Raw genomic sequence first — 24589 nt, forward strand, 5'->3', positions numbered from 1 at the left:
AGGTACACGTCCTCAAAACCCCCCTTGGGCCACCTCTCTGTCTAGACTCTGCCTTTGCCTGTGTTCTCTTGCTTGACACTTTAAACGCCTTTTAACTGTTGGCACTGCATCCATGAGGAAACCGACTCAGAGGCATGAAAACTTGCATGTTGCCAAGGCTGGAATGCTGCTCTCATGTCAGAGTCTGAGCTTTTGCTACCAGTGTTTGTTGCTGTTTTTAGAAAAATGAAGATTTTAAATTGTGGTTTTGTTGTTTTGATGAGAGGAAGAAAAAAACCCTGTACTTTCTTTTTTACCATCTTCTCTCCTCTCACACCACCCTCCCTTAACTGGTGTTCCGTCTCTTCTGCCCTGCAGTGAGGATGTAGTTCAGCTCCACTTCCTCTGTTCTGCCACGACCTGGCAGCCTAAGCACGCCCCTGACTGCACTACCTCTTCTCCACCAGCGCGAGGGATGTACAATAACAAAACAACAGCCATCCGTGAAACCATTCTCAATTCCTCTCTGCACTTAAGTGCAATTAAATTATGTTATTTCATGGTAATTAGTATAGAATAAAAACAAGGACTTGGGGAAATATCTTTTTCAAAGATGCTAAAAATCTGTAGAATTGATTCCTCTTCCACCTTCGCAGGGTAAAGTGTGGAAGGAGAATTCTAGATACCCAGTTGGGACTACTTTCTGATCTGTGTGGCTCTACTGCCCCTTCTGGGTCCTTGAAACTACCCACAGGGCAAAGGCTGCAGAGTTCTGGAACAGCGTGTGGTCTCTTCAGCCATTGCTGTTATTACAAAACATGAATACCAAAGTAAACTTATCATTTCTTTTTTGGAGATAATTCCAAACTCAGGATGCTTGACTCTCAAATTTAAAACACAGATTAGATTTCATTCCCTGCTGATTCTTACTAGTTAAAAAAAAAAAAAAAAGTGCCCAATGATCATTTCATCTGTGTAACAGTGGACATAGGAAGGAGGGTCCCATGCCAGGTCTGTGTCCCACCTGACTTGGGCTTGGTTTCTTTCCTAGTTTCCAGAAGCCACTTTTCACTCTCACATCATCTCACTACTCTAGACTTCAGACCTGCCACCTGTGAGAGCTGGGGTGTCTGTTTACATTGTCATCCCCTCCACTCCATGCCTTGCAACATCTCCTAGATTTTGGCTCTAACATCCTCCCTTTTCTTATCTTCAACAAACTTTTGCTGAACACAAGGGACATCATGCCAAATTCTGGTATAAAAAGCTGTAGAGTTACATGGCCCCTCCCTGGTGGTGCAACAGGTTAAAGAACAGCACTATGAAGCCATCTGCAGTCACTGCAGCAGGAGTTCAATCCCTGGCCAGGGAGCTGACCCACATGGCACAGCAGACTTCTCCTCTTTCACCTGCTGCTCCCCTCAACAGTGTATTTCAGTGGATCTGCCTGTTCTGCTCCTGCTCTATCTCTGGTGAATCCTCTCACCACCTGCATCTCTGGCCTGTACCCCAGTTCTTGTATTCATAAATAAATATGAATACAAGGGTCCATTAAAAAAAAAAGCTGTAGTTACAGTCCCAAGTAAGATGTAAATGTCTCTCCACTACCTAGTAGTGGAGAGACTGATTATGTTGTGACATAGTCCATCATTGCAAAGGTGATGACTTCTCTGAGCTCTATGAGACATATGATGGGTTCCTGGCCTAGTGTGAGGGTCACAGGAGTTTTGCTTAAGAATTGGCATGTGAGCTGAGCTCATGAAAGGAACTGACTGGGTGAGGGTTGTGGTTCCAGGAGCAATGATCTGTTAACTTCTCAGGGTCTTGAAACCTCCTTCCCCTACCCCCTCACTAAACTGACTCACCCAAGATTAAACACAAAGGCTCAAGTTGGCAGTAACTATAGGGAAACTGGATCCCTTGCCTGGGCCCTGGAACGCAGTCCTATCCTGAGGAGCTCCCAATAAGCGAGTAACAAGACCTTTGAACTGTCCACACCCTGGGAACCAGGAATCCTGAACTGAGGACACAGGCTCTCCAAAATAATTAAAAGATGAAAACAGAACAGAAGACAAATTCAGGAGACAGCATAGACAGACTATTTGTAACAGCAAACAGTTTGAAAAAGCAAGAATCAAATGATATGGTAATAACACAAAATATTTGAGAGCTAATTTAAACTTGACAAGAACGAGAAATGTGTCCATAGTTGAAAAAAAAAAAAAAAAAGGTCCATGAGAAAGGCAGAAGAACATAAGCCAGTGTGTTCTTGCATCTTCAAGGAGGTCATGTATAACACACATGCTACCAGCGCTGGCCTTGACATCTTGATTTCTCCATCACATCTTAAAATTTCCCCCACAACACTTCAATATCTCAGAATTTGAAGGTTATCATAGGTAACAGCTGATTTTGAGTTCACTAAATAAATCACATCTTTACTGCACCTCTTGAGAACAAAACTACTGAAACAGGGAATATAGATAAGTGGTTGCCAGAGGCTGAGAATAAGGAGAGAGAAGGGGCCAAGTGAAATTTTGGGGGTGATGGAAATGCTCTGTTTTGAATGGGGGTGGTCGCACAACTCGACCAGCTGGGCAGAGCTCACAGAACGCACAACTAAGAAATGTTCGTTTCCTATGTGTGAATGATTTCCTGACAAACCTGGGCTGGGTGGCTGAGTTGTGCAGGTAAGGGAGAGAAGCAGTAGTGGCTTGGTCTCAAGCCTGGTCAGAGAACTGAATATTGTTGAAGAAAGGAATCATAAAAAGTGGGGTGCTGATTGTCTCCACCTGCCCTCCAGATAAATTCTGTCTTTCCTCACCCCTCACTAAGCCTAGTAGACTGAGTCAAATGCTTTGTTCCATTGGGTACTGGCTTCTGGTTGGGTTCCACTAATGGTGAGGTTGAGGGGTGGGTAGTAAGTAAGGTCTGCAAACTGTCAACTTTATTTGCTAAAACATGTTGAATGACTGAATCATTTGGCTAGTCTTTGTTTGCTTTTTCCTATTTTACAGATCAAGAAAACTCATCTAAAGGAGCTTAAGCCCAGGCACACATGTAGTAATTGCAGAAGCATGGTCTCTAAGAGTCTGGGCCTTTCCTGGGTCACTTTCACTCTGAGGCCCCAGTTCTGACTTCCACAGCTCTACAGAGTCAGTCTGCGCCCTCCTCCCCATGGTACCATTCCAGATAATTCCTTAATTCCCCCTTTTGGGGGGCTGGAGGATACATATCTGGGGCTTTATAAAGAGAACCATATCTATCTATATAATCTATATAATATATATATATTATATATATATTACTATTAGCAATTCCCACAGATAAGTATGAAGGAATCAATTTGGGAGAGAAAGGCTTTAATACAGGATCCTGTATCTTTATCACTTTTTCCTCTTTCTAAAAGATAAGTTCAATCATCTCCATTTTCCATTCTTTGGGCTATAAAGCTAAATCTATGGCTTCCATCCAAAAGGCCTGATGTACAGTTGAAGAGAAAGAAAGAAAATGAGCCTCACTAATAACACCCAGGCCCAAAGTGCAACAGACCTGTGCTTATGAAGCAAATGATGTCCAAGATCCTGAAATTACATGAGCTCAACCATTTGGGGATAAATGAGGGGGCGGAGGGAGAACTATCACCTGGACTTTCTTTCTAATCCTTTTTTGACGCATTTCATGACCATTTCATCTGTACTTGATCCCCAAGACATAAAATGCACATTTGTGCTTTGTGCTCTGGCCCACACTGTTCTTCTATATAGGACGCCCTACATCTTTGGCAGATCGGACCACCTTGCAAAGTCTTTTATTCGACCAAGTCTTACAGAGCACAGCTTCCCTGGACCAGACATTGTGCTAGGATCTGAGTATAGAGCAGAAGTGAAAACGTGAACAGCAGCACCTCCTTGGAAAAGGCCAGCTAAATGCCCCTCTTACTGGACGACTACCATGCTGAAGTCCAATTTGTACGGTTCAATGTCAGAGCCCGTGGGAGAGTCTGCACTGGTCTGTGCAGGTCACACTTAATGCCCAAGTCCACCTCCTCTCAGCTCTGCCCAGGTAATATCCAGAACTGTATGGCCCTGGCTCTTCCAGATCATGAGCTGCAGTAATATTCAATAAGCAATGCTTTGTATTAACTGCTTTTTGAAAAGCAGCAATTAAGCTTAGCAACATTCTCACTTATAAATTAAACTATCACCACTTCAAGCTCAGGTTCTGATTTTTTTCTTCCAAACCACAATCAGCTGCTGGTGGAGGTGAAAAATGTGACCTAATTGAAAAAAAAAAAAAAAAAAAAAGAATTTCTTATTGGTACTGAGGCTGTTGAAATGTTCTACCGCAGTCACACAGAAGCTGCTGTGGCCCATGTTTGTGATTTGATCCTTCACATCTGGTTCACTTTTCTATACAGACAGAGAACTATAGAGCAGGAACACCTGACATGATCATCTTCTCCTATTGGAGCTCTCCTAGGCCAGGTCCAAGAAGCAGCATCAACACTCTCCTAGGTCATCAGCCCGAATCCCTCTTTTTTTCACAAGCCTGGTGTTTTTCAACATAATCTCATTTAACACATACAACAGCCTCTTGACATACATACTATAACTTGTCTCACTTTGCAGGTGAGGAGAGAGGAAACCAAATCTTAGGGGTTGTGCAGGTGGAGGGAGGCAGAGCTCAGCTCTCCAGTGAGTGGTCACACTGTGATGTACTCCTGTATTTGTAGGAAATGACAGTCCTGCCCTGAGAGGCCAGCCAGGACCCAGGACCAAAAGAACAGCTTCCAGAAGGGTCTTTATAGGTAAAGCTATTCCTGGTTTTTATATTATTAACCAGACTTTTTTGTTTTTTATTCCAAAGGCCTATCTGGCAAGACAGATGCTGGAAGAATCCTTGAGATTAATCCACAGCTCTTCTGTGGCACTCAGTGTTGGCTTTTTACATAGAGATTCAGAACACAGGGAGGCTGTCAGTTTTATCTGGATAGAGGCAACTGTCAGGGAAGCGAAAATCAACTTTTGTCCTAGTTAAAGAAATGACATGAAGTGCTTTTTGGGTAATGATTCTTCTTGCGGCTGCTTCTCTGGAACAGGAAGACATCCCTACAAATAAATGTCTTCTGTCAGATCCCCTGCTTATTCAATCTGCTGTCCTTGTGATTCACACAGGCCGGGAAGCTACAGGTACAACAGCAAGACAAGACTGGTGCAAGTTCTCACTCAAGATTTACTAGTATCTTTTATATCTTACACTAATAGTACTAAAACTATTAATAATAGTGATGTCCTCTAACTTAAATTGAGTGCTAACTCTGGGCCAGGTAGAGGAGTAGGTACTGTTTGCAGATTATTTTATGGGGATTTTGCAACCACCCTGTGAAGTAGCCATTGCTGTGATCCTCATTTTACAGATGGATAAGTCAAGGCTGAGAGAAGTTAACGAAACTCACAAAGCACGTGAACAGCAGGGCTGAGATCTGAGAGCCGGCAGCCTAACTTCAGGACTCACGTTCTCAACCGTGATGCACTCTGATGCCTCCCTGCAACACAGGGCAATCATTCTAGCCATGGACATTATAAGAGCTATAAGGAAATTGAAGATTCAGAGAAACTGAGATTCAGAGAAGTTCGATAACTTGCCCAAATTTACAGTCAGCATGTGAAAGAGCCAGGCCTGAAGTGGGGTCTTTTGATTGAAGCTCAGAGCCCAAAGCAGTGGCTGAACGATGGCCTTTGGAATCCTGTCATTTACTGGCTTTGTGCTCCCGCCAAGTGGCTTGCTTTGTTAAACTTTGGTTTCCTTCTCTAGAAAATAATGTCCATCTCACAGAATTGTCATGAATGTTCAGAGAGAAGATATATGTAATGGGTTTGGACCAATGCCAGGCACATGGTAAGAAACCATACATCAAATACTAAGATGGGAATATTACAAAATGGGACTTGAGACTGAATGCTTGGGGTATGGTGGCTCTCGGTCCTGCCAGTCACTATGCAATGGGAGGAGTCACTGGGTGTCATAACCCCAAATGTTCCTTTGAGATTGCATCGCAAAAACACAAACTAGTTGAGACAGACTGAGAGGGCCACGTGAACAGCACCCTGAAAGTGGCACCACCAGCCTCCTCAATGGCCACTTCTCTGAATGGACAGCAAAAATACACATCTTTTCTCAAGTGCTTTCTGAGGGTCCTCCCTAGATTTTTGGCCCAGGTCAGAGAGGCCAAGCAAAGAGGTGGGGGTTGGGGGGAGGTGGAAGGAGAAGTTGGCCCAAAGGCAGGGCCCAGGCCCTCTAGCCCTGTGGGTATAGAACGTAGACAATTTCTCTTCTTTCCTTGAAAATGACTGCAAATGTCTCTACGAATGAAAGGTCACCAATTGCTTGTTTCCCAAGAAATTGTTCCACTGAATGTCAAATGGATCTCTTTAGGGTTATTACCCTGTTTTGGCAGCCTTGAGCCAACAGCAGCAAAAGAACAATTCTTTTCCACCCTCTGTTTTTGCCTCCCCCTCTGCTGGTGAGATGATGCAATTCTTATCTGGAATTTGATAGGATGTAGAAAATAATTACAAATGAAAAGGTTATTCATAATTTTTAAATGAGTTAATTAGTAAACCCGGTCAGACTCACTCATTACAGCAATTAATAATTGATTATACTTGAAATTAAACACAATTTTTCATCAAAAATCTAATTAAGTATCTGTGCATTTGCCTGTTGATTAGATCAGTTGGCCTGCTGGAAAAGAGTCTTTGTTGAGAATATTTGTGCTCGGCTGAGACAATTAATTTGATTTTTAATAATTGATAGTTCCTTACCAGTTAGTCATCAAGGCCTGTGATTGTGGCCAAGCAGCAAGATGCACGTTCCATATCCTAGCAGCTGGTGGAAGGCAGACACGCCTCTCCCCACCTTGAGGAAAGGTAGGTACAGGAACAGCCTTACACCCGTAGTGTATTAACCTGCATCAGTATGCTCCGATCTCATGAATATCCTTCTCAGTTGTGTGTCATATTTATTTTCTAGATCAGAAAAGTAGGGCTCAGAAGAAAAAGGACCCAGGCCCAAGGTCAAGCAGTGACAAGGTGGCAGTCTGGAATACCCTAGCTTGCCTCTCTGGTTTGGTCCTTGAATATGCTATTTAGAGTCTGGTCTTAAGGTTTCTACATGGATAGGGGTTTACCAGAAGGATGGATTTAATTTCAGCAAAGATATATTAGTAATGGACTGAACACTCCTAATTCGACACACATTTTCCTCTAAGTTGACCTCATACCTACCCCTCCTTTCCACCTACATTATCATGGTCTTAGTTGAAGCCCTCATTTTCTCCTTGCTTGTTATTACAATAGGGCCTGTTTTTCTTTCTACTACCCTTATCTTTATAAGTTAAATTTGACCATGTCCTGCCACTGCCTTAAAAGGTTTTTTGGTAGTTCCTTATTGTCCATCAATAAGGTCCTTAGGGTCCTCCCAGGGGGCACAAGAGGTTAAAGTGCAGCATTATGAAGCTATATGCAGCTATTGCAGCACAAGTTCGATTCCTGGCCACGAGTTGACCTAAATGGCACAGCAAACCTCTCCTGTCTTCCCTGCTGCTTCTTTTAGCAGTATATTTCAATCAATCTACCTGTTCCGTTACCTACTACATCTCTGGTGAATTCTCTCAGCCCCGTACCTCTGGCCTGTACCCCAGATCTTGTATGCATAAATAAATAAATCTGTTTAAAAATATAAGGTCCTTAATTTGTCCTCCAAACTAATCTCCATAATCTGATCAAATTCTCCTTACATCCACCATGCTCCCCATCCCCTTCAAAAGTTTCAACCAAAGAAAACATCTTTGCCATTGCATCATACTTTTTCAAGTCACTGAAATGTCCCTGGTTTTGAAATGCCCTTCTGGCATGTCTACTTCAGTTATTCCTCTACTTTAAGATTCAGTTTAAACAGGAATGATTCTCTAATTCTCTTGCCGGGGAGTTGAGTGCTCCTACAGCTCCTAAATTGTCTTAATCATTGCAGGTGGTATCCTTGACTCAGCTGTGAACACAAGGGTAGGGACTTGTGCCTAGCTCCCAAGCAGCCATCCTGTATGGTCCACTGAATGAAAAATAAAATTCACAAAATCATAGATTAAGAGACTATTAAAGTTGGAAGGAAAATGTAAAACCATCTGCTAAAGTCCCCTAGCTAGTGATTGAACCTATTCTTCCTAGATAGTCATCAAGGTCTATTGTATTCTTCCAATGACAGTGCACACACTACCTTCAACAGTGGTCCTGATCTTTAGTCGCTATAGATAGGCCAGGTATTCTTATTGTATGATAAAGAAAGAAGCCCTCTAAAATTAAGTAAGACAGACTTTACTTAATATATACAGATTTATTCCTGCCCCCTTGAATAGGGTATACATTGTTAACCTTAAGACTTCAATAAAAAATAAGCCGACATCAATAAAAAAATAAGTTGACATCAATATTCATAAAACTGATACTGTTTGTTCAGAAGTCTTCTTGCTTAGGAAACATAACAATGTTGGTCAAAAAACAACAATGTCAGCCTGTGTCATTGGCTGGTGGGGACACAGTATTGGTGCCAGGAAGAAACCTTAATGTCAGGTGAGATGGGTGTTTTGAAGCCCACAGCCCTCCTTTGTAATCCAATCTACATCAATTCTGCATCTCTCATAAATCTGATGGGCACTGACCTCTCTCAGTTTGGCTGTTTCTTTTACTCAATGAGCCATAGCAGGGATAACAAATACATGGTATGTCATCAATATCCTCTATGCCAGTGACCATGACAGACATCACTAGTCAATCACGGAGACTCTTTCACGGGGCCTGAATATAGCCTCAGAAGCCCTCTCAGCACATTTTCTATGCAGCAACCACTAATCAATCACATAGAAAAAGAGAAGAACCATGTGTGCCAATATTCACAAGGAGGAAAGAGGCCTGAAAAATGAGAGGGATTTATTACAACTCTAGATATTTAAGGAGACCATCTTATTTGCAGGATCACCATCCATCTGATCACTTGCTTTTTCAAGTCAGGAATCTTGTGAGAGGTAATCCTTTTGCTTACATCATCCAAATTCCCCATGCAGGCCTGAGGCCCTTCTCTCTACCCCAAACACACAGTGCACATACCCACTAATTCCTAGTGACAGTGCCGACCCCCTCTCAAGATGACTGTTATCTCACTCTCACTCACAATGACTCCTGTTGGTTTTTTTTGTTTTTTTGCCTCTGCCAGTTTGTTCAGTTTCTGTTGCGCTTATACTGAAAAAGAACCTTCTGTTTACAGAACCATGGCAGATTCCTTAGCACTGGGTTTAAGGCCTTCTTAAGCTGGTCTGACCTACCTTAGATGTCAGAATTATAGAAGATGAAGGTTGGAAAGGATAGTGGGTAAAGCCCCTCCCCCATGCTACCCTAGATGCTAGATGCTGTTATTAACAGACTGTTTTACGCGGCGGAAGTGGGTTCTACACAATGTCCACAGAATCTCTTTAGATTGGTAACTTGCCAGGGAACAGACCAAAGGGAGGAGTCAGAGAAACAAACCAGAATGAGCTGGAAATATATGAGGAGAGAACCTGGGAGTGGGGGGTGCTGGTGGGGTGGGGAGTTCCTGTGGGAGCTGGCACTAGGGCTCAGCTCTGTGGGGTATCCCAGGTTCTTGGGCCTGGGCTACCACAGTATCTGATGCGGCCTTGCAATACCCTCACCCTCAGACCCACTCTCCTGGTTTGAGGTTGGCACAACCCTGTCATTAGCAGCTTCCAACCAGCACCTTCTTGCTTTTTACTACAGCTATGTGGTACCAAGAGAAGAGGCCTCCTGCTGACCAGCCTCTCTATCTTGTTGCTTCACTGATATGACTCACTGGCATGGAAGACATCACAGAGCACCACTGACAATGCCAGCCATAGTGAACCTGCCTTAATGCTAGGCATCCATTCCTAAAAGAGCAGTTGTTAAGCTCCCCTGTGTTCTAAATGCAGAGGGACGAGGAGAGCCACCTGAAAAGCAGACCTTAAAGTTTTGGAGTGCAGGTCAGTCCAACATACTGGGGCTGCTTAGCCTACCCTGCTGGCATTGTGTCAGCTATGCTAGCAGGGTGCTTTCAGTGTCCAGAACTGTCTTACTCACTGCCCTCTGGGCCAAAGGGGAATCAAAGGAAACTGGAGTGAGGAAGGTACTTACCCACAAAGTAGGCCAGCAGGATGACCAGTGTAGCTGAGATGACAATGGCGCTTAGGGCTGCGCACTTCCAGTTACAGTACTTGGAAGGTTTCTTGAGGTTGAAGGCCGGTCGAGCGAAGGTGCTGCGTGGCAGGGGCCGAGGCGGAGGGGAGTACACTGTGCTGGATGTCAGTGGGTACCCTGGTGAGGTGGTGCAGAAGAGCGGAGAGGTGCCTCCTGGTTTGAAGAGAAAGTGCCTGTGGGTGGAGAAAAGCCAGAGGACATTAGGGTCTAACCACTTACCAAGATCCCAAGTCAGCCTGGAAGACAGAGGCAGCAGTAGAAGAAGCATGCAGAAGAGCCTGGAGAGAGAGAATCACCACAGAGAAAACAGGAGGGACAGAAAAAGAGACCACACACCAAAACACCACACAACAGGGCACACGAAGACACATTTCCACAGAACACAGATGGGACAGACCTACCCATGAAGAAACCACCCAGGCAAGGCAGAAGGTGTTACCAACTTGACAGAAAGTGGGTGCTGAGATCCTTTTCCTGGGGAGGGATGGGGCTGGGATGCAGTCTCTTGGGGGACTGAACTAGCTGTTCTCTAAAATTACTACAGTAACTTGGAAAATGTCTAAAGTCCTGTTCTGCCCCCTGGAGATAATGGAAACCACATTTTCTTCTTTTTCTGATACCTATGGTGCCAGTGTACCCTGACTGAGGTATGGAACATATTTCTTTTAAAGGGGGTTGTGGAGAGGTGGGGGCCAAGGAACCATCACGAAGTCCTGCCATGGTTAAGAGTCCCTGAGTGGCCATTACACAGCCAACGGCAGCAAATGCCGCTGAAACACACTACCTAGAAGCCAGGTGGCTGCCTTCCAAGCCCCCAGTAAGAGCTATGTGTGAGGACAGCCAGGCAACTGCACCTTATAGCCCAGGGGTTGCCCGGGGGGTGTGTGGTTGGCTAAGCACATGGTTTTGGCCAAACGGCATCAGGAGACCCTGCATAGCTTGGCTTTAACCATGGCCACAGGAATATCTGTACACAGCTTGGTGAATGGGTGTGCTTCTGGCACTGCAATCCCCCAATGTCTTAGGGGAATCTTGTACCCTTGGGGATACAAGATCCCTCAGGCCACAAAATCCATACCCAGGGCCAGAATCCATACAACACAAGACCTGTGCTGCACAGAAATTGTTACATGAGATGGCTTTCAGAATGGTAGAGGCAGCCAATGAGATGCTAGGAAGTACATATTAACACAGCGGCTGTTAATATGCTGGGGGACAGGGTATTCCCCGGGTAAACTCTTGTGAGTTGAACATGGGCTGGGGGATGGGCATGCAACATGACATCATCACTTCCCTCAGGAGATCCCAGGAAATGTCTTGGGGTCTGCATGCAAGTGCAGGAGACGCGAGGAGCGCACACAGAGGGAGCAGCATGGGGATGTCACCTACCCGTCACTGTAAGCCCCATCATGGCGGGAGGCGCTGAGAATGTCCATCTCAATGAGGTTGTCCTGCAATGTCCCTAGGAATGGCTGCTTGCCTAGGTTTCTACGCACACATGGAGACATGAACGAAGCAATGAGTCATGCATCGATGAAGGGGGAGTAGAGAAACACACAAAGTGGCTGCCCAGGGCAGTTGTCTTGAGGCCAGTGGGACACAGTTTCCACGTGACGGGTCAGTGTGAAAGCCACGCGGGCAAAGGGTGCCACAGACCATCCATAGGAGCATTCTTGCTACAAACCTGAATGGCAGTTGCAGGCATCAAATCACAGCTTTCAATGATGGGGATTGAGCTCAGCATGTTACAGCCATTTATCTGAAATCTCTGAAACAGGCTATTCAAGAGAGCCCACATCACTCCTACCTAACAGATGAGGAAACTGAGATGTGGAGAGGTAATGGGACTTGCCAAGGTCACCAGCTAGCACAGTTAAAAACAAGAATTTGAGCTCAGAGATACCTTGTTCTAAAGCTTTCTCCTCTGTTTGATATACTGGCTGTACCTCCTTAAGTAGTGGAGGCTCTTGTTTTACTAGTCCAGAGATAGAAGCAAATCAAGTCTTTGGGCTACATTCTTTTAAAGTGATGGCTCTTAAACTAGCAGAAACATCAGAATCATTGGAGAGCTATGCATTACTGAGACCCCCACCCCAACCCACCAGAGTCCTACCCAGTAGGTGGAAGGGGTTCACAAGACTGCATCCCTCCTCAAGCTCCTAGGCTGACACTGATGATTATTGGGAGTGTCATGAACCCTTAGCAATGCAAGAACATGGAGAATGGCAAATTGGTGAGGATGGTGTCCTCCAGAAGACAAAAGGGGAGGCCCCTCTCTCTCTAAGTGCTGAGGGTGGTGCAGCATTTTCTAGCATTTTCCCCAATTCAAACCAGAATGAGACTAGACACACTGGCCTGTTGGGATCTCAACTGTGCCTGCATCATCGCACTCCAGTGCACTGGGGCCTGTTTTCTGGTATTTTCAAACCTCCTCACTTGAAAACCCCACAGTGCATCATTTTGAACAAACTGGAGGGGTATCAGTCGGGACTGTAGAAAGCTAACTCTTGGGTCCAGCCATGCCAAGGGACCTTCTTTCCTTCCAACTTCTGTTAGGTCTGAACCCATAAACCTATTACTGCTACTGTTTAGTTGTGTGACTTTGGCTAAAACCTTAGTCTTACCTAATCTTTCTTCATCTATAAAATGGGGACAATACTAAGCTCACAAGGATACTGTAGACTCAACTGAGAACCACTGAAAGACTTCTTAAGGGCTAAACAAATACAACAGAAGTACAAATGCTATATATAATAGCTGTGATCTACCCTACATCTACTAAATCTCCTATTCTAGGTAGCTCTGCCATCACTGTCTAATGCAAATCTTATTCCTCGTAGCAAACTTACAAAGATGGTACTATCATCTTTGTTCTATGGGCTGGTGAAGCTGTTACCAAGCAGGTGGCCTCACGATGGTAGCCCTCTTGGAAGAGGGGGTTCAGACAGACTCTAGCTAAGCCTTTGCTTTAACTTGCCTGACTCACCGACCCCCAGCAGGAATCGTTTCTTACCTTCTCACTCAAATATAGCATCTCCTACAACACTGTTCCCAGCCTCTTCCCCCCACACCCCCCATCAAGCCCCTAGGCTTCTGCACTGCTTTGTTTACTTCACTGGACTAGTCATGGGTATATACCCCCACACCCTACACATGCTACAGATTTTCCCCCTAAGACTATTTAAGTTCCATAAAGGCAGAGTCTTACTGTCTTGTTCACTGCCCAAGTGTGCAGAATCTAGAAAAGTGCCCGGTGCATCACAGTGGGCACTTAACAAATACTTGATGAGCATGGTGAATGAGCATACAAAGAGAAGTGCGTCTGGCATATTGGAATCTGCAGTCTGTGCTTAATTGAGGGCAGCGCAGGTGGTGTTTTATTATTATTTCAGGAGGGAGTTGTGGTCTTGCTATAGTGCATTAGGGCCAGCCTGAGCAGACCCTGATCGTCCTTGCACAGAGGGCTGGGGGGCTGAGGGGCTGGAGAGGAGCTCTTGCCACGTCCCTGACCCTGAGGGTGCAGCGGGCACACCGCGAGGTTGCAACTGTGCAGTCAGTCACTCAAATCATAACAAAACCCATCATAAACAAACAAACAAATACATTCAGAGAAGAAAAAGACATAAAGGATAAAGATTACCACGTTAATTGGGAATTTTCCAGTATCTGGATCCAGCATGATTTTTACTTTTTAATTTAACTAAAGAATGTTATTTAAAAAGGAGAAAGAGCAGACAATTATCTCCTAAAAGTATAGCTCAACTGGGACAAAGGAAGAGGCAATGCAATAGAACAAAGGGTTTCTAGAGTGACAGGGTAGACGAGTTCCTAAAATCGCTTCCACACTCATACTATTCAGATATTAATCATTTTGATCACTCGGGAATTTGAGCACCTGCTGAAAATGCTGCCTATTCAGAGTGCTACTATTGCTTTCAAATAACTTTATTCTGTACTTTTAAAGCTTAGTTCTGGGTCAAATGATCAAGCTTCATTTGACTGAGGAGGAAACTGAGAACCAGAGACATGGGTCCTGTTCCTGGACACCCATAAGTCCACAGCAGAGTCGAAACTAAAGCCCAGCATCCTGATGCCCACAAATTTCCTGTCTGGTAAACCCAACACTCTTTCCAGTTCTTCTGAAAAAAGAAAAGATACAACGATTTCCTGCTGGAGACCCTGAGCTGCTGAGCCTTCCTCGGGTCATGGTCCCACATGGTCTACAGGTCACTGCTGCTGAGAGAGCTCAGGGAAGACAACTGAATCCTCTGACCCTGGTGGTGGTGGGTGTTTTATGTCATTTTGCAGACAGACAAACTAGGGCCCAGACTGTCCAGCTGACTGCCCTAGATCAAAGGGCAATGCAAAGAGAGCAAGAAGGGACTCGCACTAGGGCTGTCCCACCTCAAAGCCTCCAGCTGCCTCTCAGAAGAGTCACTGAGAACCCAGAGAGAAGGACAGAGCCCAGCCTGTGATGCTCTGAAATCTTTTCTGGGAGTGTGAAAGAAACTGGCCCCTCATTTGCCCTGGGGGGTGCCGTAAGCTAGTCTAAACTGAGGCTTCCAGTCCTGTCGCTCTGATGCAGTGCAGACTGAGCTTACCTCCCAAGGGTAAAACAAATGGCTCTGGCCATTACTAGGCAGTGGCCAGGAAGCTGTCATGACCTACTGGAAACTTCCCTGTTCCACAACCCACATTCCTACAATAGCATGCTGTCCCGCACTGGGTTTTGTCCATAAAGGCCTGGGACAGCTACCTGGTGGGGCAGGACAGGCAGGGGTCATGCCCCACATCCTGTACCTAAGACCCCAAGGTGTGCAGGGGAGTCAGAGGCTGGGCCAAGGCCACATGGAGTCAGCATGGAGCTGGCATCTAAACCAATGAATGAATAAAAGAAACAAAAAAAAAGCAGCTCGGCAGGCTGAAGTTATCCTTCCAAGAGGTCAGTGCCCACATGATGCTCTCTTGTTTAAAAGATGCTACAGTAATGCACCAGACTTCTACCACCCCGAACAACTTGGAGGGAGAAGCACAACTTCCTTTTCATGTAACTTAGTAGGGCTCTCCGCTACTAATCCCTCTTGACTGTCTCTCTGTAGGTCCCCTTTGCTCGCCCTTTAGATCCAGCACCTACCCATCTCTCCCAAATCTTAAGCGCTCTCGTGGCTCTGTGCCTTTGCACAACTGTCCACATACCTAAAAACTCCTTTCTTCCCTGAAAATTCCTTCTAACTCATCAAGAAGTCGCCATTAATGGTCAGAGAGGTGGCACAGGCAGCTTTAGGGATGTGGGCCCTGCAGCTATGTAGATCCTTGCGGATCCCAGCCCTGCCGCAGGTGAGCTGCGGTTTCTTATGCAAGTAACTTCTCTGTGCTTCAGATACTTCATCTTTAAGACAGGAATAAGAATACTACCTATAAGTGCAAAAACAAACAAACAAACAAACAAAAAAACACCTGTAAGATGGTGGTCCTGACTGCTGTTCTTTGAAAGGTCTGCTTATAAGGTTGGTTCTTGGCTGGTATATGGGAACTTGGGTTTCTGGAGGGTTCCCACCATTGGCTGGCTCACTGTGCCTAAACTCTTTGTACAAACAATATAGGCCATTGCCTTCTGGGAATCTGAACTTGGGCACTTGCCAGGTGGGGGCTGTATGAGTCACAAGACCCCAGTAATACTCCAGAGCACTGGGTTGAAAGCTTACAAAAATGTCCAGCAGAGGCTCAGTGAGCACGGCTGTGATTGTGACTTGATGTTCCCAAGCAGGGGGAAGCACACCCTGCTCTGTTTTCATACTCCCCCATTCAGAACATCATAGCGCCCAGTCTCTTTTCATTCATTTTGAGATTTACTTCCTTCACTAGACCTTAGTTGGGTCTCATGCATGTCTGTGACTGAATGACTAAATGACAGGGATGACTGTATATCCTGATCACCTACAAGGCTCAGGGGATGGCCCGGTCCTCTAGAAGGTACTGTAGAGCCTCACCAGAACTGACTTGGAGACTATCAGGATTGTCTTCCATCTCTGTGGCTAGGCAGGGAAGTCCCCCAGGCTGAATGTGACCACAAAAGGGGTCCCAAACTCCCAACCCAGGCCTGAGATGAGATGAGCTAGAGTCGAGGTCTGGCAGCCTCCTCCGGCTCCTCCTTCATCCAACAGGAGCCTGGCAGGTTATTAATCAGATAGTCCCTGTGAAATCAATTAAGAGTCTGATGCTGCACTGCAAAAGAAGTGGATCGGGGTTTAGGGGCCCTGAACACATGGGTCCCACCAGAATAAAGCACAGCTGCTCTTGGGGGCTTAAAGTACTATCTTGGCCCAGCTCTAGGGAGCACTGGCAGGTCATTCTCCTCCCTGGTGGTCTCTACCCTTAGGGAGAGCTACCAGCAAGTAGGACATAGAGAAAGGAGCAGGTTCCTCAAATACCTGCTCTCCTTCATCCTCTGCTATCCTTTCTTTTCCTGCCAGCATGAAATCTAAATCCCTCCTGGTCATTCTACCAGCTGTCACAGTATTTGCTTAGCTATTTATTTTAAACTCAGTTTAACAATTAGGAAAGGGCCTCTGATAGTTTCTCTAGGGCAGCTCGCCTGTGTTCAGTCTGTGCCTCCCTCTAGGCCTTCATTTCTACCACCCCTCCACCTGGTCTGTGGACTCAGTTGCTCTTTAACTCTCAGCTACAGGCCCCAGGTCCTCCGAGAAGTCTTCCCTTTCCACACCCAAGTCCCACTCAAGACTGTTCCATCAGACACTCAATTCACCTGTGGAAGAATAATTATCAAACAACTGTCTATAGCAAGCCTTGAACCAGAGGGATGGCTGGGGAGCCTGAGACAATTACAGTAGCACTTTCTTTTTATAGCTGATCATAGTACTGCCCTACTACAAGCTTCTGTAAATGTCTGGATCAGCTATGCACACAGTAGGTGTTCAGTCAGTATTTACTAAACAAGTACTACATGGTAAGAAGCTGGGAACTTACTGTGGGCTAAGACTTTCTCTTCCATAATTGCTACACAGCCTTATGAGGCAGGGGCAGGCTGGTGGAGTAAATGCTGTAGAAAATTCTTGGCACTTCTCCCTTTGAGAAGTGGCATCTATTGTTCCTCCCCTGGAAGCCAGCTGGCCTAAAACTGCTTTGACAAAAATGCTGGCAGAAGTGACATTATGTTAGTTCTATGGGCTTTTAGGAGGATCAGTGGTTTCTGAGCAGTGTTGTGAAGCCTAGAGTCACTGGATCTGAAGTACGAGTCCCTGCTGGGAAGACCACGGTGGAGGGACACTGAGACCTTGTTAGAGGGAGGGGGCCCCACTGAGCCCCTTTTCCAACCATCTCCTGAGGTGGGAGACATGTGAGTGAGGCCATCTTGTTTCCCTCAGACTAGTCCAGCTGGTAGTTAATAGCACTGACTGACCGCAGTCAACAGGATGTGGGGGAAAAAAAAATGCCCACCCCTGCTGCGCACTTTCTGAACTTCTGACTCCATAGAGTCAACCTGTAGTTTAAGCCATTAAGTTTTGGAGTAGTTTCTTCTGAAGCAGGAGGAAATAAAAATTGAAAGTAACTATTGTTTGCTCCCTTTTTGAGATGGAGAAATATAAGGTCTAGGTCCACAGTTAGTGAACACTGAGTGGGCTTTGCACATGGTATGTGTCTGTGGTCTGAACAAGTCTCTACTGTGACCAAGCAATCACTGATGCCTGCTGAACGTCGGGGCCAGACTTCCTCAAAGACCAGAGGTTTGGCCTACTATTTCCTCCTATGAGCTCCCACTTACCTCCTCTGGCATGTAGGGTCTCTGTAGATATTTTCTAAATGGCAGTTTTCCTTGCTGGATTGATACAGAAAGCAGATGTATATGAAAATAAAAGCTATATGTATGTTCTTTTAAAAGGGGTACCTTTTATAGCTTTGAATACAAGACAATGCTGTGTACCCCCCACATGTCACTTCACTGACTTGTTAAGCCAAGAGGTATGAATTCTTATCCCAGTTTATACATGGGAAATCAAGGTTCAGAAATGTTCTAGAACCTGTCTGGTTAGTAAGTATGCAAACCAAGATACTAATTCAGAACTCTATAAAGTTCCTATTCAGCCCATCTCACTGAGATATGACTTGCTATTCTATCTCCAGACTTGTTACTTATCCCTTTTAAAATGTCCCTTGTTAATTTTGTGTTGTCAACCAATTACGGTTAGTCTTAAGATTCAGAGTTCTGATCATGCTATCCACACTCCTCCAAATTTTAGGCTACATTTTTATGTGCAGAACTCTGGGCCCACTGACATGGTGTGGGCGTTCAAGAATAAGTAGGACCAAGAAGTGAAGAAGAGAGCAACTCCAGCAGCCTGTAAGAGTGTAAGAGCATGTGCAAAGGACACAAAGGACTGAAGACTTGGAGGATGCTACTAACTGCACAGACGTGCACACTCATATCCATGTATCGAACATGAGATGTCTATGTAAAATAAGCTATACATGTATGTAGATACATACATAAATGGCGTATGAGTTTATGCCAACATGTTACACAGTTACTGTTGGCAGTAGATACAGATCACTTCCTTTTCGTGCTTAAGCATAGCCATTTCCTAAGTGTTCTACAATGAACACTGATTCCTTGAAAAATGAAGACAGGCAATGAAGTTCCATATGGCATGAGTGATGGATGTGGAGGACAGAGGACCCAAAAGGCAGGTAGGTGAGAACCAAATGATGAGGCAAAGGAGGTAAGCAGGTAACTTCCTCATGCACCTAAATTATCAGGAAAACTTCCCTGTTGCTTCTCCTCTACATTCCTTTCCTTAAAAGAAAAAAAAAAATATCCTGCAGAATCACCCACTTTGAATCTGAATCTTAAGTGAGAAAAATGAACATCTAAGCAGAAGGAGTGGCTCCTGGGTTTCATGCAGATAATCAGAGCCATCAACTCTTTGTTGGCTTCTTTCGGCCACATGCAGTCATTCAATAAGCACATTGGGAGTAATGGAGATCTGATTAGGCTCCTCGGGCTGAGCTGACATACAATTATCTGACTGTACTGATGAGAGCAAAGGAGGAACACAGAGAAAGTCACACACGGCGTGAAGGCTGTCTGCTGAGACATAATAATTAAGAGACTGAAAGTGAGGTAGGGTAGGACATAGCTCTGAGAAATTTACTTTTGGCAAGATGACTCTACAGTTGTAACAGGGCACAAAGATTACCAATTTTGGTCACTGAACTCCAGAAGCTCAGTGTGTGAACAGTAGCTAGATGCCACGCAGAGTCGGACGGGTGTGTTTTCTATGTATAGATTAATTTCACTTCCATAAATGTGGTTATGAGTTTTGTTCTCTCCATTGATAATGAGCAGGGAATTGAGAACCGCAAATCTATGTTTCCCACTCGCTTAAGAGATAGGGTAGAAGATGAAGGAGCACCGGCTTCGGACACTTTGTCTTGTGTTGGAGGAAGCAGGGAAAGGCCGTGCCCCCAAAGTCCAAAGTGCTTATCAGAGTGGCAGGGTTATGGGTAAATCTCATTTTCATCTGTATCTTTCTGCATTTTCTCTAGTGACTCTGTGTGGCTTTTGTGGTCATAAGCATGACTTCCATTTTAGGAAGGGAGTAGCCGAGCAGAAGGGAGGAGATGGCAACAGAAGTGAGATGAGCTGAAGAAAGCAATCTGCAGGTTGGAAGAAGGGAGAAGCAGAGGGGTCCAGGAGGGAGTGGAAGAAGAGGGAGTGGAAGTGGGGCAGGGAGCCAGCACTGCACCCAGGATCAGGTTCACATGTCAGCTGTGCACCAAGAGCCTGGGTCCCTGGGGCTAGTCTCCCACCCTCTCAGATTCTCAGTTTCTGAGACTCCTGAATAACAATACCTGCTTCTAGAAGAGATAAGAACATTAGATGATGAGCATGAAAGCCTTTGTAACCAAAGTGGGTGTATCAACATCAGCAGTTATTAGGGCTTTAGGTATAAAGGGGGTAGGTCAGCGAGGGTGGGTCCCCAAAAGGAAAGGAGGGGAGAAAGGAGAAGAGTGGAGGCAGGAGGGAAAAAGCATCCACTGAGCAGCCACCACAGGCCAGGAAGGCCCTACCAGGCTTAGGGTGACCAAACAAAGGACAGGCAGAGGCAGAGGCATCGGGCCAACTCAGACGCTGACCCGGTCCTCTTTCTGCCACATAACTGTGACACACACACATACACACCCCGGCTCTCGTCTCCTCCTACAACAGCCCTCTCCAGCCAACAGCACCCCATTATTGTGTGCACAAGGAAAGTGGCCACAGGTTTAGTCACTTGACCAAAGCCATACCTTGCAGGCAACAGGGAGCCCTGGGCGGAGGGCTGGAATCCTGAGCCCGAGCTCTTTCTCCTGAGTCCCACCGCCCTTCTCTCTGGCCACCTCTGCACGGCCCCGGCTTTGCGGGTCAAGTGGACACACAGAGGGTGCGAGTAGAGCCCAAGGTCTCCAAGTGCCCTGTAGCCTCCCCAGCCGCCCCACCCCCTTCCCCGCCGCCCCCTGCCCAGGGCCGCACCGCACCTGGTCTCCAGCGGAATGTTGCTGTTGAGCAGCCAGTTGTCCTGGGCGTGGGCCTGTTCTGGGGCGCCGCCGGCAGGGGGCTCTCCGGAGAGCGAGGGGTCGGTGGGGGCCGGGCTGGGGTTGCTCCTCGGAGTGAAGTTGCCCCGGTTCAGGGAGTTAATGGAGGCTGCGTGGTGCTGGTTGGGGGTGTGGGCGTGCGACAGCGGTGGCGGCGGTGTCCGGAGCCGCGAGTGGTTCTGCAGGCCGCCAGGGTGATCTAGGGCACAGACACGCAGGTCAGTGGCAGCGCCAGGCCCGTGCCTGCACCCCACAGGTGCCGCGCCTGCACCCCACGGGAGCCGCACCCAGGAACTGGGCAGTGAGGAGGCACAGGCAAATCACACATCTTAAGCATTCAAGAAGATGCCTCACAGGCTTTTATTGAGCACCTACTTATTATTCTAGGTGCTGGGGCTACATCAATGAATAAGCAGGTAAAATTTCTTCTCCCCTTTAAGCACAGTTCTAGTAAAACTGATCTTAAAAATAAGATTTTAAAGACTAGACACCTGTGTCACCAACTTCGCCCTTTGATACACTGGGGAGGTGGTTTTCAATGTGGTCTGACATCGGTAGCTCCAACATCACTTGGAAGTTGAGTAGAAATTAAAATTCTCAGGGCCTGCCACAGGGCCTTACTGAATCTTAAATTCTTAGGCTGACCCGGCAATCTGGTTTCATAAAATCTCCAGGTAATTCTTCTGATGGATGTAAAATTTGAGAAGCACTATATATATATAAAACAATGCATAGTAAACGAAACAAACAAGATTAAGTAAAATACCTAGTTCACCGTGATGGTGATAAATCTGAGAATACGGAAAGCCAGGAAGAAGCTTAGAGCCTGCTATGAAGAGGCAGCGGTGAAGCTTTGGCTCAGGGAGAAGGTGACTTGCATCAAGGCAGTGAGCCATGCTGTGTGGGACAGAATTAAACACCACAAATGGGTGCTGGTGCTGTCCTGGGCCCTAGCTGCATGCCAGTCAGCTAATCTTCACCACCCACTACAGAGTTGGAACGGCTTTATTCCCATTTTACAGATGAAGGAGTTCAGAGATATATTTTATTTACTCCTTTCAACGACTTGGAGTTGTTTGGTGACAAATAACAGGTATTATTTGTCACTTTTTTAAAAAGATTTATTTATCCATACAAGAACTGGGGTACAGGCTACAGGTACAGGGGCGGTGAGAGGATTCACCAAAGACAGAGTGGGGAGCAGAACAGGCAGATGGATGAAGCACACTGCTGAGGGGAGGAGCAGGCAGGCAGGAGAGGTCTGCCACGCCATATGGATCATCTCCCCAGCGGGGGACTGAACTCACAGTGAAGTGGCTGCAGCTAGCTTCATAGTGCTGTGCTTTAACCCAGTGTGCCACCAGGGAGGGCCCTATTTGTCACCTAATTTATAGAAGAAAAACTATGACCGTTAAGTTGCTCAAGGATACATAGCTAAATAGATGTTAGAAATTTACAAGCAGAGTCAAGTTTTCAGTGATGACACAAATCACCTTGTGGGTCAATATTAACTACTATTCACCCTAAACTATGTTCCTTGAGCTTCTAGGTTTTGGGCATGGGGGAAATGATGGGGTGAAGAATTCAGGAAACTGGATTCAATTCTAAATTCATCAACCACACGGTCATTGGTATACACTGCATATTGGTGCCCATACCCCTCATTGTGATGGTACTTGGAGGTAGGGTACTGGGAGACAGGTTTAGATGAGGACACAAGAGTGGGGTCCTCATGATGGGATGAATGTCTTTCTAAGAAGAGACAAGTGCTAGCTAGTGTTCACCATATGAGGACACAGCAAGAAGCCAGCCATCTGCCAACTAGGAATAGGGTTCTCCCCGGGAATCAAACCTACTGGCACCTTGACCTTGGCCAAACTTTCAGCTTCTAGAACTGTGAGAAATAAATGTTTGCTGTTTTAAGCCACCCAGTCTATGGTAGTTTGCTTTAGCAATCCAAACTAAGATAGAAGCTGGTACTGAAAAATGTGATGCTGTAGCAAATACCTAGAAGTGTAACAGCAGCCTTGGAAGTGTGTAATGGGTAGAGTCTGGAAGAGTTTTGAAGCCCATGCTAGAAAAAAAAAAAAGGCTTTATGGCTGTGAAGTAACTTTTTGAGGTGATTCTGGTGAGAACTCAGAAAGAGACGATATGTAGAGAAAGCTTCCATCTTCTTAGAGATTACATAAACAATTATGTACAGAATGCAGCTAGAGGTGTGGACATTAAAGACAATTCCACTGAGGTGTCAGGCATAAGCGAGCACTGTGTTATTGGATAGTGAAGAAAAGGTCATTCTTGTTATAAAGTGGCAAGGTACTTGGCTGCATTGTGTGTGTTCCAACGTTTTTGTGGAAGATAGAACTTGGAGTGCTGAAATTGGATACTTAGCTGAGAAGACTTCTGAGCCAAGTGTTGAGGGAGCTACTCGCTTCCTATTGATGCTTATAATAAAATGTGAGAGGAGAGAAATGAACTGAAGAAGGAATTGTTAAGCTTAAAGAAAGCAGAACTTAAAGATCCGAAAAAGTCTCAGTCTCTCCAGATTGCAAAAAAATACAAAAGTATGTATGAAAGAATACACCAGTGGTGGGGGTGATGGGCTATTTGGTAAAAGACTAATACAGAGGTGAAACCTGGACCTGATTAACCACCCAGAAGGAGAACTGTCAGTTTAAACTGAAGAGGACAGAGATGAAATGAAGGAGGACAGTCAGACTTCTTAGAATTGACAGGTCAGTAAAGCTACTTAGATTTAAATTTCTTCAAGAAAAGGAAAAACTAGTTTGAAGGTGATTCAGATTTCATCAGTGCCACAGCTTTGGCTTCAAAGACAACCATGGGCATGTCAGTTAACCTCTTTGAACCTTGATTTTTTCATCTGTAAAATGGGAGTTGGTTTGTTCAGGGAGTCACACAGCTACAGTGATCTCAAATGAGACCATCAGAGGCAAGGACCTTTTTTTGAAATTCAGTTTTCAAAGTATTCTGCTTTATTTGTTCCTCAGAAGGAAACTGTATTTCACAGAGGAGACTTTTAGTCAATGAGAATGGGTTTCAAACCAAGGTGGGTGTGATATTCCAAAGCCTATGCTCTTCCTTGGCTTAAGAAACAGCTTTCAGGAAACCATCAAGCACAATGAAGTGTGAGGCATTATCAGTGTTATGGCTAATTTTAGAAAGTGGAAGACTACCACTTTCTGCCTTTTAGGCATCTTTTATGTCAAAGAGTTATAAATCTTGACAATCTGCTAGGGGTGGGCGAGTGGTAGCAGAAGGTGAAAAACATAATCAGCGCCATGTTCTTAAAAACCATCCGCTCCAGGGGAAATTTTTACTCCCCATCCTGGGTGGAGCCTGCATTCTTGTGCATTCCTGTATAGATAAGGGGTAAGGGGCCAATCTCCGTGGCTGAAAGCCAACCTCACCATATTTAGGAAACCATGTAAAAGTCAACCAAACCAATCACTAGTTACCCTTTGTCCCGAGGCCTGCGTGCCAAAAGGGGACTATTTAATCTGCTCTTTCCTTTGTTCTGGGTCTTCCTGCCACCCAGGTGCCTCTGGTGTGCAGTTGGGCCCAAGCTCAAGCTTGCAAAAAAAGTTTCCTTTTGTGTTTATAGCAGTGTGGCTGGCTTTTTTTTTTTGGGGGGAGATTTATTTGTGCATGCAGAACTAGGGTACAGGCCAGAGGTGCAGGGGTGGTGAGAGGCTTCACCAGAGACAGAGTG

The 24589-nt window shown here is 45.6% G+C and overlaps 1 protein-coding gene across 1 annotated transcript in view; it reads right to left on the minus strand.

The window, feature by feature from the left end:
* TENM4 (teneurin transmembrane protein 4) overlaps positions 1 to 24589 on the minus strand; it is a 511167-nt gene that overhangs the window by 205788 nt on the left and 280790 nt on the right. Inside the window, exons 5-7 of the mRNA XM_004683244.2 lie at positions 20802 to 21057; positions 11655 to 11753; positions 10203 to 10438 (exon numbers count right to left, since the gene is read on the minus strand). Coding sequence (XP_004683301.1) covers positions 10203 to 10438; positions 11655 to 11753; positions 20802 to 21057 — 591 coding nt within the window. The remainder of the gene's footprint in view (positions 1 to 10202; positions 10439 to 11654; positions 11754 to 20801; positions 21058 to 24589) is intronic.

The sequence above is a fragment of the Condylura cristata genome, unplaced genomic scaffold (assembly GCF_000260355.1).
Source record: "Condylura cristata isolate star-nosed mole 26May11 unplaced genomic scaffold, ConCri1.0 scaffold00015, whole genome shotgun sequence".
NCBI classification, from domain to species: Eukaryota; Metazoa; Chordata; class Mammalia; order Eulipotyphla; family Talpidae; genus Condylura; species Condylura cristata.